At 36.6% G+C, this 19,903-nt stretch overlaps 2 protein-coding genes across 4 annotated transcripts; one reads left to right on the top strand and one right to left on the bottom strand.

Annotated features, from left to right (window-relative positions):
* Window positions 1-125: 125 nt before the first annotated feature.
* LOC105445513 (ataxin-3-like) lies at window positions 126-9,719 on the bottom strand. Of its 3 annotated transcripts, none has more exons than XM_030998384.1 (8): window positions 9,107-9,708; window positions 6,858-6,906; window positions 6,149-6,264; window positions 5,368-5,498; window positions 4,871-5,025; window positions 4,246-4,500; window positions 3,706-3,781; window positions 126-2,307 (listed from the first exon to the last, which is right to left on the bottom strand). In XM_030998384.1, exons 1-8 carry the CDS (start codon window positions 9,128-9,130, stop codon window positions 2,028-2,030), a joined length of 1,086 nt encoding a protein of 361 aa, XP_030854244.1. In that variant the 5' UTR covers window positions 9,131-9,708; the 3' UTR covers window positions 126-2,027. The 3 variants fall into 3 exon arrangements, with proteins under 3 accessions (XP_030854244.1, XP_030854243.1, XP_030854245.1); XM_030998383.1 differs by having other exon boundaries at window positions 3,706-3,787; window positions 9,107-9,694; XM_030998385.1 differs by lacking the exon at window positions 3,706-3,781 and having other exon boundaries at window positions 9,107-9,719.
* Window positions 9,720-9,927: 208 nt separating this feature from the next.
* Window positions 9,928-19,155, top strand: LOC115929455 (serine/threonine-protein kinase Nek2-like). The gene is made up of 8 exons (XM_030998381.1): window positions 9,928-10,146; window positions 11,307-11,524; window positions 11,920-12,157; window positions 12,354-12,436; window positions 13,059-13,185; window positions 13,565-13,839; window positions 14,782-14,870; window positions 17,199-19,155. Exons 1-8 carry the CDS (start codon window positions 10,051-10,053, stop codon window positions 17,432-17,434), a joined length of 1,362 nt encoding a protein of 453 aa, XP_030854241.1. The 5' UTR covers window positions 9,928-10,050; the 3' UTR covers window positions 17,435-19,155.
* The last annotated feature ends 748 nt before the right edge of the window (window positions 19,156-19,903 follow it).

Genomic DNA, 19,903 nt, shown 5'->3' with positions numbered 1-19,903 from the left:
AAAACTACTTTACACATGTACTCATTATCCTATTCCTCCTACACCTCCTCAACAAGCCTCAATAATTATTTGTTGGATGAAGAGGTAATTTATTGCAGAATGGAAAATGAAACTTGATAAGACAATTTTCTTGTTGCATTCAGTTTATTCAATGAGTACATTTTGATTGCAGAGTGGAAAATAAAAGTTGACAAGGCAACGTTGTTGTTGCATTCACTTAATTCAATGAGTACATTATAATTGCAAAGTGGAAAATAAAAATACACTTTAAATTATTATTATAGCATTGTTCAACTTTTGCTACTTTAATGATTGCTCAAGAGGCACAAGGTTTTGCATAACTTGAAGCCCTTGCCAGTTCTGTTTTAATAAGTCGCACTAAATCGCCTCAAACTTTTTATAAACTGACTTATTTCCGAGAATAAAATTGTGGACGTGTTCTATTAAAACATTTCTATCCTAAAGTCTTTTAAGTTTTAAACCAATTTCCAGGACAGATTTTTCCCACCAGTTCATCAAATGATGTGTGTGTAACGCCTTTCTAACACAAATATTGTACACTTATTATCATGAACCCTTTTAAGACTTGGGCAGTGGCCAAAATGACAATCATCTATATTTATGCATGAATTAAAGTATATCAAACATATCATTTACTGTATGTAAAAAATAAAAAGCCTTACTCTTGACATATGTACCTTGAAATCTCAGTCTCAAAATCTATTTTTGCAGATATCACTAAGCATACGTCTGTATGTTTATTCTATCTATTGTTTGGAAGCATTGCATGCAATCAAATGTACTAGCAACTATAAACTGAAACACACAAACTATGAAAGTCGTATCTAAGATTTGCTCTGCAAATCTCTGTTTTAAATAAGTGTATTATACACTCGTACATAAATTCACAAATTATTACTGACCTATATTACAACATGTATCTCATTTCAATAAAATTTCAATAAATCTTTAAAGTAAAGCACAAATACAATTTTCAGGCAAAGAAACAGCAAAATTCCACTAAGGCACTGCCTATGGATTTAATCCAACTCAAAACTAGACTCAAAAGTACAGTCACAATACAGTTTATTAAATGAGAGAGCTACAGGAATCAAATGATAAACTGTAAGCAGTAAAAATGGAAGAGTTTTTCTCTTTGTCCGCATAGCTATCTGAACAGTCCATCTTCTATTGCTTGCTAATGAAACAATGAACTCGTCTTCCCAGTGCTCTTAATGTAATCTTTTAGGTAGATTCAAAAAGGCATTTTGCTTAAAGTGTACCATTTAGCATGTTGTGCTCTTAATGTGAGGGGTTCTGCATCGCTATATCGTGTTCAAAATATGAGGTTTGAATATTATTTCTACAAAGAGATGTATTGCAGTTTAAACATAAAAAGAACCTGTATAGAATAGCCCAAAGTCCAAATTGGGTTCTGTGCGTGGAGTTTTATAGTTTTCCTTACTTTCTTCATACTTCCTAACCCTTTTCTATAGTATGCGAGGTAAACTTTTTTTGAGGTTGATTTTATACATTCTAGTTATGCACAACTTACTTCTTTATGGTGATTGGTACACTTTAAAGCTTATCAACACTAGTGTGGCTAGTAGGGATTAGACCACACAGCGAGGTCACTGACAGGTCGCTATCTCATCAACTCAGCTCTCGAATAACATAAGAAATAGAGGATCATGGGGGACCAACAGGCACCGATTGGGGAAGTTTTCTATATAGAGGGAGCAAGTAGCTACAAGTAGGACAGTGGGGCTTTAAAGTATCCAGTTCCTGATGCTTCTCCTCTCATCTCCTGTTTCATACATTCTACACATTCCTATGAAATTATCAGCATTTCAGCTTTTATGGTGCTCTTCATGTTTTCTGTTCCACAGCGTAATGATGGCAGCCTCTAACACGGCTTTTTTGGCAGAATTCTTGGCAAAGTTATTCCGAGGCTTCTTTTGTTTTCCGTTCCACACATTCCAGCCGCTTCTATCATGGATGACTATGAGCTATTTTGATGCTAATTCTCACGTTTTCTGTTCCACCGATTCTATCGACATTTTGATGGCTGCTTCTAACATGGCTGATTCGGTCATACCACTGTCCAGTAGTTCTCCCGTTTCCTGTTCAGCCACGACTGTACAGGATGGGCTAGTAGAGGTCTTGGCAGAGTTGTTGGTATTGCTTTCAACTCTCTCCTTGGCTGTGGAGAGTTCTCTCTTTTCTTCCTCTTTTGACGTGGAAGGCACTTCTGAGGGTGTGGACTGATTGCTTGCAGCTGACGATTGTGTAGGCCCGGGGTTTTGTCTGTAACGTCAAATTTATAAAAATATGAATAAATACAAATAATCTTCAAATTTATCTACCGGTATTCACTTTTATAAAAAATTTAAATGTATTTACTGGTAAATGGCTAATGACTCAAATTTTTATCTGGTATAACTACCACCTGCAAGTAGTCATGTCAAGAGATTTTTTTTTAATTTCTGGATAAAAATGAACGGCTAAAAGACGTACCGGTATGTTGTTTGGGACACATTGCATAGAAATGTCCTTTTTTAATGATACATGGGTCACATATTTTCACAAGTCTTACAAATAGGAAATGTCTGTTCCATCACAAGCTGAAAATAAGAGAGTGAGGTCTTACATAAAAATGGAGAGTTCTCTTCATGTGAAATCACACATATTGCCATTGCCTCTTTCATACAATATTCTTTTTATGAACACAATTACAAAGGATTCTTTACGGGATTCTAACAGTAATATACCCAAGTAACATGACGGTTTTCCTTTAGAACAAATATGTAGGGGGATTTCCCCAACGAAAATTCCAAGATATTAAAGGTACTATGTCCCTTTTGCAGCCAACCTCAAATTCTGTAGAACTTTGCAGGAATCATGAATATGTCATGTATGTCCTATTCTGTGAAATTTAAACGTTAGCAGTGTCCTCATATTCAAATTATGCAAGGAAACCTGTTTACTTGCTAGACTTTACTGTCAGACACTATTGAGTGACTGACTGGCTTTTTTCTTCTTTGGTAATAACATACATGAAAAGAGTTGTAAAGGGTACATGAGCATCTGTCTACATCAATAACCCACTTCTTGTGATGGCCAAGATTAAACTGATTGAATCTTTGCGCAGCATAAAACGTATGACCATTCGGTACAATTGTCTGAAAATCAAGAATATTACTTTTGGGCTCTATAGCCCTAAAGTCGATTTGGCAACTAATAGTCGTTATTTTCCCACTTGAAGACATTTTCAAGCCCCACCTTTTTTAGGGAAGTTCTAAATTAGTATTATATTTCAAATGCAGTTGGAATTTAACCTTTTCATTTTTTTGGCCTGCAAATGGGACATAGTACCTTTAAATAGTAGAACAAATATTGCTGTGAAACAATCTAGCCAAAGTTAGTACAATCATGTACAAATCAGCTTTGTGTTGATTTTACACGTAATATTCACATTATACACAAACTGGTATGCTAAATTGCATCCCAGGATGTTAATTCATTTTCATCTCAAATTATGTAAATATTCCACTAAGCTTTAAGACCAAAAAAAAACATCACATCATCTTTTTCCAATTGATTTTTTTTTGGTATTGGGTTATACAGCACATCATTTCAGAGTTGTTAGTAAACTGCTATTTATGAGGTGAAATTGAGGACACCTGCTGGAAAATATAATTTTACCTGTTGAAAAAAGCTTCTCTTTTCCTCCTCAATTCATCCTGATTGACAGGTTCACTTGCCTCTGAAACTTGATTTTCTGTTCCTAGAAAAAATGTACAGCAATAACTTAAAACTTTAAGCACATTAGAACTGTAATCAGTAGATCATATCCAAGATGCATACAGCAAATCAAAATAATTCAGATTATAACTGTCTGTTCCTGATAATTGTCTTGTATCCTATCAGATATAAATCAGTAGAATCATGAAAAATTGTGAATTGTGCATATATGCAGTGGATATGAGGACATTACAGATCTGTTGGCTCTTGATTATAATAACATTAATTTGCAGGCTTTTTGCAATGCACTAAACCGCAAAATTACTGTATTGCACCCACTTATATAAATATTAACAATAATAATATCTAAGATTTATATAGCGCTGGTATACACATACAGTTTCTAATCGCTTTACAAAACAAATGAAATGAAAATTACGTTTAATCTAAATGAAGTACTTGGACAGTGAAGAGGGCCAGTACTCAAAATGCATTTCATACCTCGTAGACTTAGTTGTATCGCAGCTTGAAGCTCGTCGTCTCCTTTGTACCCCGAGGTCAAACCCCTGCTTGCCTCTAGCGCCTTCTGAAGGTCATCCTGGGTCACACCGACCCCAGTGGATGCCTTCTGATTTGAAGACTGGGCGTCGTCGGAAAGGAGCTTTGGTGGATGGGTCTGAACGGCAGGTATGAGCCGTAGTAGCTGGTCTGCTTCACACTCGGGTAGACTGCCACGAATCACAAATATGGAGTAGCCTTGGATTGATGGGCAAATGATGATCATGAAAGAAAAATCAAGCTTTTTGTCACAATGAAATGGTGAAGTGGAGGTAAACTCATGCATAATAACCTAATCTCTTCTGAAAATAGATGCACATAGTGCATTACATCTTTATTACAAAGTGCTTGTGATCCAAGATGATGCATGGTAATGAACAAGGATGCTTAAATATTGAGAGGAATTCATTTATTTCCTTTTATTCCAGATCACGATCTTCATATCTAACACTGGGAATACAGCAACATATCCACATAAACATTATTAATGTTTTTAATGCAACATTCATTACTTTTCCTTGAATGCATTGAGATAGCAACAACAACATCACATTTTTACAGTTCTCACCTTCCTTTTGCAGCTGAGCAAGGAACATGCTTAAATATGTATCTGATATCAGCTCTGGACCAGTCAACAGAGAATTCAGATTGAACCACTGATTTCCAAGCTTCCTAATCGTCAACCAATGCTCCCGAAAGTTGCATATAAAGGCACATTCTCTCCTGTAGGAGTAAATAGATAATGTAGTATAATCCACAGGAATTTCCAGGAAAACATATGAATTAATTTTAAAAAGGACAACCAGATTTTGGTTTTCAATGTAAAGAGTGATCAATTAAAAAAACATTCAGAACATTTTCTTTTTTCTTTGTCTTCAATTTGATTTTCAATTATTTTTCACTATTCTGTTTCTCTCCTTTTTCTACATTTATTAAAAACCAACTCATTATCAGGGTAGACTTCCCCTTTAACTATACTGCCATGAAGACTATATGCAAAGTGACAAAAGGATCATAATGAGATAAAATTTGAAGAAACAGGATTGATCATTATTTTGTACTTACTCAGGATAAACTGAAGCTATACCAGCCTCTGAGCTACCTATGGGAATACTGACAAGTTCCCATACGAACAGAGCCTTACTGATGACTTGCACAGAGAAGAAGCCACTGTCATCCATATTTGTGGATGGTTGCTGTCATTTAGACAAGAAATGTAAGCAAAAAAAGAGAATAGAAAAGAAGCTGCAATAGTGTAAGAAGAAAAATTATACAATAAACTTTCCTTCAATAACATAAACTGGTCATAAAACATCACTTGCACAGTTTAAATCAAGTTAAAATCATGAATTGTAAAGCTGTGAGTATTTGACAATGATTTAAAATATTTAAACACAAATAAAACACTAACAAAACAAAGATCGTTCATGCATTCAAAGGTCCAATACGATCTTCAACAGTTTAAAATCATGAATTGTAAAGCTGTGAGTATTTGACAATGATTTAAAATATTTAAACACAAATAAAACACTAACAAAACAAAGATCGTTCATGCATTCAAAGGTCCAATACGATCTTCAACAGTTTAAACCTCTGAGAAAATTGAAATAAATTCCACATTTAAACTAAGAATAGAATGCATCTTAACCTACTACACTGTGCAGAAGCAACCTTTAAAAGAGAACATCTTAATGACCTTCAATACTCAAAAATTTAAACCCCAATATTATTTGCAAAAATGTATATACACTGATAAAAAGAATGATAAATTTCTACTGCAATCAGAATCAGGAATTGGCCTACCAGGCTATAATGTCTTTTATTCAATAATTTTGATAGTGCTTACTTCTTGGAACCTGAGGTATTCTACCGAGTCCACTCCACCTTCAGCCATGTGAGCCCCTTCTACATCATCTAGATCCTGAGCAATGGAGGCAAGATCTACTGCACTGAAGTAGGAACCTATCACAGCAAGAGAAAGAAATCAGAACTTTACGGTCAGGATACACTTTCATACATGCTCTTTAACACTTTGCATAAGACAATAAATTGTGGGTCATTTCAGTATTAACAGTTAAAATAGTGAATATTGAGATAGATCACTGAAAATGAAGTAATTGAGAATTCCTCTCTTGATGTTCAACTGAACAGAGCTCTACAAGGGCAGAGTTGAGAACAAAGGCAACAGGATGCAGATGATGAAGATGAAATTTTAACAGTACCCTGAGGGTCATAAAGCAAGTGTTTATAAGAAACCAAGGCATTTTCATTTCATTTCTGATGGACTTGATATTGAAAATTAACAAATTACCAAAGGGTGAGATAGAAGACTTGGTATGTAGAGGAGATGAATGAAGGAAGGAATTGGGTTGAGTAATTGAAGTAAATGAATATGTAAATGAATAAGCAAATTATGTGAAATTAATATGTATAGAGAGAAGTATGGAGTTTCATTTTAATTCTTACTGTCATTGCCATAATATTTCTCTTCATCTCAATTCTTAATGAAGGGTTTCAAGATCTCAATAAAAGCTTTAAAAAAGATAAAATCTCACCTTGCAGTAAAGAATTTAGACAATGCTGGGCACACAGTGATCCCTCTTGCTAAAAAAAAGAAAGAGAAAAACGATGAACAATATCTGAAACAGATATGCGATTGGCAATTAAATAACTATCTTGATTCTTGTTTTAAATAAATTTTGAAATTATATAGGAAAAGACTAGTAAGGTTTAATCAATACATGCATAGATATTCATAAACATAAATAAATTTACCTTGTATTCTCACAAATTGTATCTATTCGCACTACTAATTACCTTTCACATCTGACAGCAGACTGACAGTAATATTAGTAAATAAAGACTGAATATTCTCAAAAGAATGAAACGCTGATAACACCAAAAAACAACAACAAAATAACTTCAGTCTCTAAAGCCGAGGTGTAGGACAAATGTAAGGAAGAACACATTTAGTCACAGAGTGATTGATGACTGGAACTCTCTGCCTGAAGTAGTAGTTCAGGCTCCCACCATAGACGCCTTCAAAACCAGGCTTGATCGTTGCTGGAAGGAACAGTGTCATATCTCTCAGTACTCGAACTGATTTCTTCAATTTCTTTGATCCTGGGACATTGTACATGGTACATTGTCCAGTCAAGATGCAACCTCTTGCCCATCTGCCTCCCTGACTTGTATATAATGAGAATTATTATTATTAGAGTATGAGTACAAGAAGATAGACCAAGAAGATAGTACCTGGAAGTACCTGGAAGGTAAAGCAGCAGTATAGTCGACGGTCACGGTTGTTTTACAGAGACTACATGTGACTCCAGCTCCACTGCAGTCACAGTTTGCACTGACCTGCTGACCGGCTCTAGATATTTATTACTAAAAAGTAAAAGCATAGTCAGTACCGGTATAGATCTAGACTTCTTAATCTAAGCTTAGGTCTACTTACTTAGTAGATTTTCTAGATCTATACTAATGCATGGCAAATGCCATGGGGAAGGTTGAAAAAATGACAAGCAAATGCTTCCATAAAATGTATAGACCTATGTGCGTCCTCTCGCCATGCGAGCAAAAATAGTTCAGGTTCATTTTTTAACGAAGCACCACTCAATGAAACGACCGGAAGTTTCAACAGGATCACCTCACACTTCCGTATAGATCTAGACCTACTGTAGACCGAAAGCTTCAGTCTCTATAATCGTCGGTTGTTCCACTGAGACTACGTCTGGCTCCACTAGACCTCCGGTTATAGAGACAGAACGATCGCCTATGCCAGCCTGTGTTGAACTTATTCCGCTAGATTTTAGCCGCTAGGCCCCTCCCACAAACTTGCCACGGCCGTATTGTTATGCCCCCAAAATCCCCCAAAATGTCATTTTATCTCGTTCATTTCCAATTTTAAATTAGGCCTAGGCTATAATACATCGGTTCCACTTACTAACTTGATTGATATAATCCGTTTAATGGTCCCTTTTAAGGAAATTATCGGTCAAAATCGACATCCATGTTGAAAATCTTGCAAGCCGTGTTAAACTCTCGCTGCCGTCAATCTCATCCCTTCTAGTCTACGCCGAAGGCAAAATGATTATGAAGGAAAAACTGTGCGCCATCTACACGTTCGTAATGGCGTTATCACAGTTTTTCCTTCATAATCATTTTGCCTTCGGCGTAGACTAGAAGGGATGAGATTGACGGCAGCGAGAGTTTAACACGGCTTGCAAGATTTTCAACATGGATGTCGATTTTGACCGATAATTTCCTTAAAAGGGACCATTAAACGGATTATATCAATCCAGTTAGTAAGTGGAACCGATGTATATAGCCTAGGCCTAATTTAAAATTGGAAATGAACGAGGTAAAATGACATTTTGGGGGATTTTGGGGGCATAACAATACGGCCGTGGCAAGTTTGTGGGAGGGGCCTAGCGGCTAAAATCTAGCGGAATAAGTTCAACACAGGCTGGCATAGGCAGTCGTTCAGTCTCTATAACCGGAGGTCTAGTGGAGCCAGACGTAGTCTCAGTGGAACAACCGACGATTATAGAGACTGAAGCTTTCGGTCTAGACCTACTGATGCTGAGATGCTGATGATGCTGATGATGCTGATGCTGACACTTTACCAGACGGTTGTTTTTGTCTAGTGTAGTCTACTGGAGTACTGCATGCTGCATGTTATTGTAATTCAAAAGCCCATTTGATTATTAATTTGTAGACTAGACTCTAGTAGACTATTATAATTAACGGGATGACTTGTATTTGTAATTGTAGATCTAGATCTAACTTATTTTATACAAACCTTTTCATGGAATATTGAATCCATTCTCCTCCTAAAGTTTGAGTAGTTTGGTGGCTTCTTCTACTTCTAGAACTTCTTCCAAATCCTCACACTAGTTCCTGATACTGACCAAGAGTACCGTATGATTTATTGGCCTCTAGCTCCTTGCATATCATCTCAATGCAATCTCAATGTCCAATGGCTCTAGGGTAGGCTCGCTCTCGCGCGGGGCGCGGCGGCGAGGGCTGGCCTAACGTTACCGGTATGTACGTAGTGTTACCTGATTTTTATTTGCAGGTAAGATGAGGTACAGGTGCACGTAAAGTCTATGTGGAAGCTTAAGCCGGGTGTGGAAGCAGGGAGAGTTTATTAGGCCGTGATGGTATTTTTTACAACTAGTTTGAGATAGAATTATGGCAATTTTTAGGCCAATGCACATGCTTGTATGGTATTAAGAAGAGGATCCATATTCCATATTCCTGCAAAATCAGAATACAACGCCCTTATCATAATATGAAAAAAAAAATGCACCCGCAGCTTGAGCTAGATCTGCTACTGTACTGTACTGTACAAGCGTGAATGAATGATGCGCTTTGCGTGGCGGGAATACAAATCTGTAATGATTTATAAATCATCAGCCTCTAAATTGCATTAAATAAAAAAAAGTAGGGTTCTTGGGGTATATAAACAATTCTAATAACACTTAATTTACAATTTGTATTTGTTTTGTTCTAAACAATATTATTTTGTTTTTATATCCAACGTTTTAGTAATTAGAGGCAACTTAAAAATTGGCCACTCACTATCTGCTACCGAAAACTGGTCGGAATTATTCCCAGTCAGCTCACCCAATCAACAACAACGTAAATCAGCTGGGCCATTATTCAAAATCACGCACGCTACTACACGAAAGCCGACCATTAAAATTTTCGAATGTTGACATCGACTCTACTCCAAACGCCAAGATGCCATCAAAACTGAGTGATTATGATATTTTATACACGATTGGGAGTGGCTCATATGGAAAATGTAGAAAAGTACGTCGAAAAAGCGACGGAAAAGTAAGTATAATAACGTGCGATGCGATGGGCATTTAATTTTGTCGCCAGGAATAATTTGGACTTTGTCACACGCCCGAAGCTCGAGGGACGGGACCATGGACGCGGGAGTAGGGCTTGGTCGACCGGTCATGCGTGTGGTGTGGAAGCTAGTGACTAGTGTGGTACTGTTTACTATAAGTGTTTCTGTAGTTGTAATATGTGACTGAGCCGGAGCGGAGGCAGCTTAGTGCGTGATGAGGTGACTGATGTACTGATAGGCCTTATTTTTTGCTTTAGATCTAGTTATTCTAGAGACTAGAGCAGCGTTTCTCAAAACCGTCATAAGTACACAAGTTCACCGACATCCCATTGACACGCATGTATTAAGTTTAACACGCGTTTCAATGGGATGTCGGTGAACTTGTAGTTATGACGGTTTCGAGAAACGCTACCTAAGTTAGATCTATAAATCTAGAACTAGTCAGTAGTGAGTCGACTAGATCAAAGATTTTGAGATCCTGTCCAGATCGACAGATCAGACTTTCACCTGTATTGATGTATTCACATGTCTTTTCGGGCTCCGGCTCCTTAGTAAGACAATGTCTTGTAATGCCCTCCCATAGTTCATCAGTACACCACTAGCCACTGCAAAGAGTTCGTTCCTTAATAATAGTTTGCTGGATCTGTGGGAAGACTCAACAGCACTTTAATCAGGGCTGTCAACCCTCCCGCATTTGGAGCAAATTGGAGGGAGTCTCACGCCACCATGCACATTCTCCCGCCATCCCAATAGCACAAAGCGCCACAAGCACGCCTTTCGAATCTCCCGGTTTATGAAAAAACCTCCTGCCAAACATGGTAGATCTATCCACAATTTGACCCCCAAAAATGTGCTCTTACCCAGCTGCTTATTCAGCAGCTGGCTGAGTCATTGCGAAATTTTTGGCGCCATGTTCAAATTTTAAAACACCCCCCTTAGAAAAAATCGTGTGTACGTCACTGCCGCGCCGTTGAGCAAAACAAAAATTTGCATACGACCTCCCTCAAAGCAGTTCCCCAAATGTGACAGCCCTGCATGCTTTAATACAATCTGACTAAACATCACTTAAGCTTCTAAAAAAGAATTAAATGACGGATTTTAACAAGAGCATGCTTTCACAATTATTTTTTATGTGCCTTAGATTCTCGTTTCCAAAGAAATTGACTATGGCACCATGGGCGAAGTTGAGAAACAGATGCTTGTGTCAGAAGTCAACTTGCTGAGGGAGCTCAAGCACGAGTTCATTGTGCGCTACTATGATAGGATTGTAGACCGCGCCACCTCTACCATCTACATCATTATGGAGTATTGCGAAGGTGGTGATCTTGGCAGTCTCATATCAAAGTGCAAGAAAGACAGGTATATATTAACAGGAGGTGTTAGTGAACTTTGCTTATTATCTGCAAGTTGTTCTGTAGTAGTTGGTGCAATTCATTTAAACTTTTTGAAGTTTGTTGTTCTTTACTTCCAATACTCATTTTCCACATCTAGTAAATTTCCAGAAATTTTCAAAATGCTTGAGAACATTTTTCGAAAGGAAGGGGGGGGGATTTGAGATTAAATGTTAACTTTATTTCAATACAAAGTCACAAATAGCATTATCTTTGATTATAGTGTATATTGTACTTTTCATTCTGTATGTTGCAAGTGCAATTTTCTTTTTGTAGATTTCATGTTAGTTCAGTGAATATACAACGCCTTGTTTGTCGATGCTCAAAAGGAAGAATTCTTACATTTTTTTTTTTTTCTTGCAGAAAATTCTTGGAGGAGAGCTTTGCGTGGAAGATTTTCCAGCAGCTGACCATTGCCTTGCAGGAGTGCCATAGGAGGGGTAAAGGTCGTGCCATCCTTCATCGAGACTTGAAGCCAGCCAATGTATTCCTGGATGCAGATCACAATGTGAAGCTTGGTGACTTCGGCCTGGCTAGGGTCCTTCAGCACGATACCAGTTTCGCTAAGACGTTTGTGGGGACACCATACTACATGTCACCAGTAAGTTTTCTTTTTTTAAAGTTAGCAATGTATGGCATAGGGTCCTTGTCAGAGCATAACATACCCAATGCACATATCAAGCAATGAGTCCCCAAAGTCTTGAATGATAGTGGGAGGGGGCTGTGTTCTTGATTTGTCTAAATGTAAAATTAAATATTAACCATGATTTTCCCCACCTTTGTGTTTGTTTATGCAGGAACAGATGAACAGACTGTCATACAATGACAAATCAGATATTTGGTCCCTCGGTTGTTTGCTGTATGAGCTTTGTTCACTCAGGTGAGGTTACTTGATCTATTCAAACTTTATTCAACCTTTAGAGTGGTTATCTATTATCTTCTTCAAATATCTCCATAGATGGTCTATTTTTAAATGGAAAATTATTGATTCTTGATAAAGATTAAGAAGTGAAGTCATCTCATATAACGCAACTCAAATTACTTGTATGCCTTTGGGTGCAGGATTGAAAATTAATAGAATCTTTCGTACACAAAAAGAAATGAAGAATAACCCATGGAGGGTATCATAGAATTGCAAACCTGTTAAGTGCTTTTTTTAAAATTCTTTATGAAATTTTTCTTGAACTTTCACTTCCCCTTTTAACGCTTGTATTGAAATTAACTTGATGCCATGATTAGATATTTAATTTTTTATAAAGATTGGTTCTAGAAAGAAGAAAAAATCATATCTTGTAAAAATAGATTTTTGTCGCCATTTGCTAGTGCTTTATGAAAAGCATGTTGAAGAATTGATGCATTATTCAAGTTATGGATAATGAATTGAAACTTCAAACTTATTTTGTTATCAGTAAAAGTCAGCGTCTATGTGACTTTTGCCATATAATTAGCAGTGATAGGTTATAATGTATCGTTTGCCATTCTCTCTCTCTCTCTCCCTCCAGTCCCCCATTCACTGCCACCAACCAAGCTGCTCTTGCTGTGAAGATCAAGGGCGGTCATTTCCGTAGATTGCCAGTGCAATATTCATCTGATCTCAATGAGATTGTATCCAGTATGCTCAAAGTAAAGGTAAATTGGGATGTTATTTGGTCAAGTCCAAGCTATTTTTGTCAAGCCAATAGCCTTACTAGAAGTCATATCAAACAAAACATCATATGAAATTATATTTTTATGTCAATCAAATATACATCCAAGTTGAACCTTTTGTAGAGAAACAAGGTGAAGTAAATGGGTACCTGGTAGGAATTTATTTGTTGAAATGAAGCGCGCGTAACAGCTGCTCTGCTAAAGCCAGAGTAATTATGCTGCATTATTGTAGAGTGCTTAGAGACTTCTGATAAAGTAAGTGTTAGGCGCTATATAAGCAAGGATAATTATTATTACTGTGAAGATTAAAAGAAGGTGAGGCTTTCAGTGAGTGGACTTTACTTTCTTGTTCTTTTAACAGCCTTCATCAAGACCTTCGATAGATGAACTCCTGGCAGATCCAAGACTGTCACCTCCACCTTCCCAGGTTTCCTCGGCAGAAGCGCCTAAGGAAGCAGAGGTGGATCTCCTGAAGAAGGAGAGGGAAGCCTTGCTGGCCCGGGAGGAGAGCCTCAAGCTCAAGGAGAGGAACGCTGACAAGAGGACACAGATGTTGAACGACAGAGAGAAAGAACTGGATTTGAGGGAGAGAAGCTTGGCAGCTAGGGAGAGGCTAGTGAAGGATAAGATGTCAAGGTAGTTTCATTTCCGGAATAGCCTTAGTTGTGATATTGAGCAAGTTTCATCGAGCAACTGGTGTAGTAGTAGTGGCATATTGTTGATATCTTTATAACAAGTCAATAGACTTGATAGAACAAGGCGCGGATCCAGGATTTCTTAGGGGAGGGGGCCCAACTTTTTTTATTTTTGCTCCCGAAAATTTGAAAATCGCGCCGGCCGAAAAGTCGCTCAGTGGGGGGGGGGGGGTAGTGAGCACTTTTTTTTTTTTTTTTTGATCCTCAAAAAAAAATTCAATTTGCACCCCCCCCCCCCCCCCTTGAGCGCCAGGGGGGGGGGGGGGGCAACCCCCCAAAAAGGTAAAAATCATGTGATTTTACATGATTTTTTTCTCAAGGATCCGCCACTGGATAGAACAACCCAAACATCATTGTGGGATTTGAGACTGGACCAGTGTTTTGGCAAATACATGTCTGTTGATGAAAATAACAGGACTTTCCTTATGCTGTGAAAACCTTTGAAAAAATATAGGAATAGCTGAAGGAATTATCTCACCATTAACTCAAGATTCCATTTACATGTATTGCTGGTGACATGACATTTGCCCCATCCCAATTTTCTGCTTGCTTTATTTCATTAAACTTACAGGGTTAGATTTGGTGATGCAGATGGGTTCAAGTTAGGAATTGGAAAAGTGTAGAAAACTGACCTTACAGTTTTTGTTGCTGGAGCAGGCATTGCCAAACCATAATCTTGCATAAGAATAGTATAATATTCTGAAATCTTTCTAGTATTGGCAGCACTGAATATTGCTTTTAAATCACTGCATATCCAATTGTAACTCTTGGAAGACATTTTGAATATCCATTTCATTGAAAAAAATTGGCAAGGATCTCTTTATTATCTCAAGTTCCTTCAGGCGATTACAACAATATTTTATTTCATACTTTTTAATATCAGGGCAGAAGAACTTATTGAGGAGCACGAGAAGCAGCAGAAGCAGATTCCAAAGGTCATCACCAGAGTGACAGAGCTGCGCAGGCAAAAAGGTAGGACTTCTCCCGAACATGACCGTGGTTTTCCTTACTTGTGTGCTAGGTATATGATGAACGTGCCTGGACAAAAGAGGTTTTCTACTCCACCATAAGATTCCTACAAGACAAGTCTAATCAAAATTACAATTGTGTATCCTATGACACACCTTTAAAAGGGGCGATCATGTCATAGGGTAATCGTGTCATTTTCAGGTTGGGGATGAGACAACAGTTCTTTTCCTGGGATTTGCAATTGCAACTTAAAGTTCATTGTACTGCAGTTGAGATGTCGCTTGGTTTACATGTACTTAGTTTACTGAAAAACAATTGGATTAGGTTACTCTATAAAAGATTGGCCAACACAACTCTTTCTATATTGAACTTTGAGATACGTCTTGTTCATGGGCCCCGTCTTACAAAGAGTTACAACGCAAGTTGGCAGTCTCCTATCTCTTATACACAGTTGTGATTGATACCAATCCCAAATAAGTTGTGATTGATATCAACTCTTTGTAAGACGGGGCCCAGAAAGACTTTGTAAATGATTTTCCATAATCTCAAATGTGAATCTAGCAGTGTTTATTTGAAAATTCTTGTTTCTGCATTTTTTTTCTCCAGATCATAAATTTAAAGCTTTATCAATGTGAATTAAAATCATGTTTGTTGGATTGAATGAAGCTAGTTCAATTATGTGTTACATTAATTTATATATGATGGTATCATGGTAGTCAGTGGGGTACTTTTTATGTGTAAATTCTTGTATGACTTATTTCAATCATGTCAACTGTTTGTAGACAATGACAAGGGGTTGCCAAAATAAATGATGCTCAAAAGCACAGAATTCAGCAATCAGAAAAAGGTATATAATAAACAAACTTACATACAGTGTACGTACAATCCTGTAGAGATGAAAGAAGATATTTTTTCTTATTGTTTTTTTAGCGTCAATTTCCTAATTTTATTCCATGCGTTTTATAGCATGTTATCCATATTGCATTCAAGGTATTGTAAATACTTGCATTAAATGTGTCTTTTTCTCTGACTGATTTATGCAAGCAACTATATAAAGAAAATGATATTCTTCAATTTCACAGCTTTGGAAATGCAAGAACTTTCAAATGATTTATTAACAACGAAAAATAAAATTTAGTGATTTCATCACAGTGGACAGAAGTTCAAGTAAATCCTTTTTACCTTCTTGAGATGCAAAGCTCACGTCAAGACAAAGGCATCATGTAGTGAAATTTATAATTTGTGCAATACCAAAGGAAAATGCAATATTTTGATACAAGTGTGTTTTGTTAAAATTGTACTTTTATATGTCATTGTGCCTCTGATCAGTTACTAGTATTTACCGGTACAACAAGAAAGGAGGCAAGTAGGCCTAGAGGCAAACACATGGTGATTGGAAAATAGTGTGTTTGTGATGAGCCTTTTTATGTTCTTGACAATGTAGTGTTATAGTGAAGTTCGACATCTTCCTGAGCTCATTTTAATGTGCAATATTTTACAATGCAGTGGATCCTAGTTATGTTATTTTTTTTTAAACTGTTTTTCTATATTAAATTTGTGCAAGTGTCAGATCTTTTTTTAAAAATACTTTTGAGCTTACTCATATTTAACCTAAGAGGATCATAAAAATGGATACATTGTAATGCGTTAATTTATGAAGTTACTTGTACATCACAATTTCTGACAAAGAGGCAGTCGTATACATGTATGTATTTCTATAGAGTCTGATTAACTGATAACTTTTTCATGTAACTTTGTGGTACACTTACATCATGGATCGAGATCAAATAGTTCTTTCCAGTATACATTTATGTTCTTGTTTTATTTTACTATCCGTCATATTTTAATTTTTATGTCATTTAGTTTTTTAATTTATTTTCAATTCATGATGTTGGTGGCATTGAATTTGAGAAATAAAAGGCATCAAAGAATAATAAATTGGGTCTACTTTCATTACTTTAGAGTGCAATTGCCATTTAGTTGTAATTATTACATGTGAATTCATCTACAATATCAATATGCCCAGCCAATGCATGGACATCTGTTTTTTTATCTAGACATCATTGCTTTGAATAGAATGTAAATATGATCTATTTCATAACAAACCAAAATGTTCTCTACTACATGAAATATGGTGGAAAAACATTTTCTTCACATATATACATTTTTTTTAAAGAACAGACCACTGCAAAGCCATCAGAGCAAAAGCTCAATGAAGATTATCACAAAATGTTTATGGAATGATGACTTGATAGTTGTACCAGTATGAATACTCAAGATGTTTAATTGCATTTCACTTTCATCCCTTTTATCCCTTCTGTACATTTCCAGAGTACCTTGAAGGTATGCACCCAACCACCTTGAAGACCAAGAAGCATGTTCATTTCCAGCAAGGGAAGGAAAACAATCCAGCATCTCACGAAGGGGAGCCAGCCGTACCGTCGGCTGATTCTAAGATGACAAATTTGAAGGAGCGTCTGTATCAGGCAAAGTTGAGAGGACTTGCCCTGCGAAAAGCCGAGATGACTTCAAAACTAAAGAGCAAACAGTTGCTTTCACTAAGATAACCTGCCAGGAGTGGACTAGAAGAGTTGACAAAATTTCAGGACACAAACAACTTGTGATCTTATCTACCAAGAGGACTGATAATGTAATTTCAGTAGAGCCCCACTGGGCTGTGCATGGCTAGTTAGAATGGATCATGACAGAAAAGTGACAGATGGAGTGGATTATAGTGCTGCATGATTCCTTATCCATTCTAGGATATAGTTATAATATGCCTGTTTACACAGGATGTTTAAAACCTCTTCAAACAGCTGCCATCGCAATATGAAATGGACTAAGCATAGTTCATTTCATATTTCTGTAGTATTTGTACAGATGAGCAAGTACTCTTGAGGGTTGTGTTTTTTGCACAATTTAGAGAAAAGAGTATTGTTGTTTAAACTTTCAGGTATCTCTCTTACATTCCGTGAATGATTTAACTGTATGTACTTTTATGACCATAAAAGAATGTTAGATAGTACATGTATCTTTTTAAATATGCAAGAAAAGTGAACCCCTCCCCCCCCCCCCCCAACAACAACAACAAATTTAATCTCGGTATAAATCCAATTTTGATTGACATTCATGAACTACATGTAGAACATTTGACAATGGCATGTTATTCAGGTGTGGGCATGTTTACATACAAACATTAATATACAAATGATGAGTGTGAATGAGTTCATTATATGATCTATTCATTCTCGAGTTAAGGTAGTCTGCATCTCGGGCTCGGCAAGAGCAGATATGAGACAATAAACTAATGAAGATATGCATCACTTTTGTTTTAAACATTACTTTAGCATGTTTACTAGAAGCGTAATGCGCATGAATCGTTTGACTTTGACCAATCATTTGATTAGGATCTAGGAGTGAGTTGTACAACATTAGTTATACATATTATGTAGACTACTACATCCATTATCACAGTCACGCCATAAATGTTTGATGTTGATGTTTTGTGGTGATTTCAAAGTGTGTGTTTACTGTACACATAGTACAATCATGAAATACATGTACATACAAGATGTGGCAAATGAGAACCATTTATTTGAATACTTTTATTTTATGTTTTATGATCATGCATGGCCTTGGTGGCCTTGGATTAATTTAAGCCCTGCACTGTACATGTAACGTACTAGTTATACAATCTTATTGAAAACTGTTATTAAACAGCAAAGTGAAAATGGCTGAAACTTTTCTGAAACATAGGAACACACACAGGTTTCAGCAGGTGTGATAAATTTGTCCTGAATGGCAGAGTAAGAAAAATCATGTAATCATGGCCATTTGAGATACTGTACAATAGTTTACATACATGTACATACTTTCTTATGGCATGCATGTCCTAGGATCCTAATCTTCCAAGAATGTATAATTGTAACCGTCAATTATTTTGGTCATGAGTAATAGTTTGAAAGGCCTACTTGAACCTAGACTTTTTTTTTGTAAAGCCACCTCAGTTCCATTATGGGAAAGGGATGTTTTTAAACTGCCTGCAAGATTTGTACACACAATGGCGTGAATAACAAAGTGCAGGGTTGTGTTCCCACGATTATTTATTAAACATTCCATTTTGGATCTAGAATCAGCAATATACTTAAGCTGGAAGAGAGAAAGTTTAATAGGATTAGGTTTTCCAAGCATGTAAATATACGTGTGGCATGTTGCAAGTTATTTTGCAGATTGGTCCATGAATTTTGAATTATGATATTAAATTCAAATTTTGAATAGGAAAGATTAAGCAGCGTGTGATGTGTCTAATCATTTTTGTTTGCTTCGTTGTTTGAGGTTTCATGCTTGTATACTAAATCAAAATGGGTATTTTTTTATTTTATGAAGAGATGCACATGTATGTACTGCAAATTTAAATACTGAAATTACTCGTATGTGATGGAGGTGCCCATGGGCTATAGTGATACATGCATGGATGTCAATGAGTAAACTTGTGGGAAGTTCTAAAACGATTGCATGTGATTGGCCACCTTGACGTGAAAAAGTGGGTAATTTAACTAATGTTCGCCATCAAATATGATATAAAAGCAAGTTCACAGTTTGTTGGTTTTATTTATTACAGTTAATGCACAGTATGAAACAAAATAAAAATCAACCAGTTAAAAAGCCTGTGGAGCCTTTCACCAATGACAATTGATGAAGCATCAACGCCAATGTATTGCTGAGTACATCAAAATATATTAATTCAAATGCAGAGTATAATAACTGAAATTTGACACATTTTAACCAAAGTCAACCATGAACATCTACTTGTACATGAAGATGATGTTTTTAGACGAGCTTAAGCCTCTGGCATTTCCTCGAGGCTTGACTGACTCCACTATTTACAGCCTACATGTTCTGCTTTCATTACAGATTCAGTCCTGTACACAGTAAACTATAGATTGGTGTATTGCATAGTGTTTGAGGAGTACTTATCTGCACAAGAGGTATTTTCTGTTAACACACCAACGACATCGGCATTACCCAATCACTGA

The sequence above is a fragment of the Strongylocentrotus purpuratus genome, unplaced genomic scaffold (genome assembly GCF_000002235.5).
Source record: "Strongylocentrotus purpuratus isolate Spur 01 unplaced genomic scaffold, Spur_5.0 spur5_scaffold_5, whole genome shotgun sequence".
Lineage (NCBI taxonomy): Eukaryota > Metazoa > Echinodermata > Echinoidea > Camarodonta > Strongylocentrotidae > Strongylocentrotus > Strongylocentrotus purpuratus.
The sequence above is the reverse complement of the archived record's forward strand: the minus strand, read 5'-3'. Positions and strand labels throughout refer to the sequence as shown.

What these genes read in the sequence shown, in the direction of transcription:
- LOC115929455 (XM_030998381.1), top strand. Translation starts at nt 10,051, where the DNA reads ATGCCATCAAAACTGAGTGATTATGATATTTTATACACGATTGGGAGT. An exon ending in GTGAAGGATAAGATGTCAAG is followed by an intron (nt 13,840 to 14,781) that starts GTAGTTTCATTT and finishes TTTTAATATCAG; the next exon opens with GGCAGAAGAACTTATTGAGG. An exon ending in AGAGCTGCGCAGGCAAAAAG is followed by an intron (nt 14,871 to 17,198) that starts GTAGGACTTCTC and finishes GTACATTTCCAG; the next exon opens with AGTACCTTGAAGGTATGCAC.
- LOC105445513 (XM_030998383.1), bottom strand. Translation starts at nt 9,130, where the DNA reads ATGGATTCAATATTCCATGAAAAG. An exon ending in TCTAAATTCTTTACTGCAAG is followed by an intron (nt 6,265 to 6,857) that starts GTGAGATTTTAT and finishes TTGCTGTGATAG; the next exon opens with GTTCCTACTTCAGTGCAGTA. An exon ending in ATAGCTTCAGTTTATCCTGA is followed by an intron (nt 5,026 to 5,367) that starts GTAAGTACAAAA and finishes TTACTCCTACAG; the next exon opens with GAGAGAATGTGCCTTTATAT.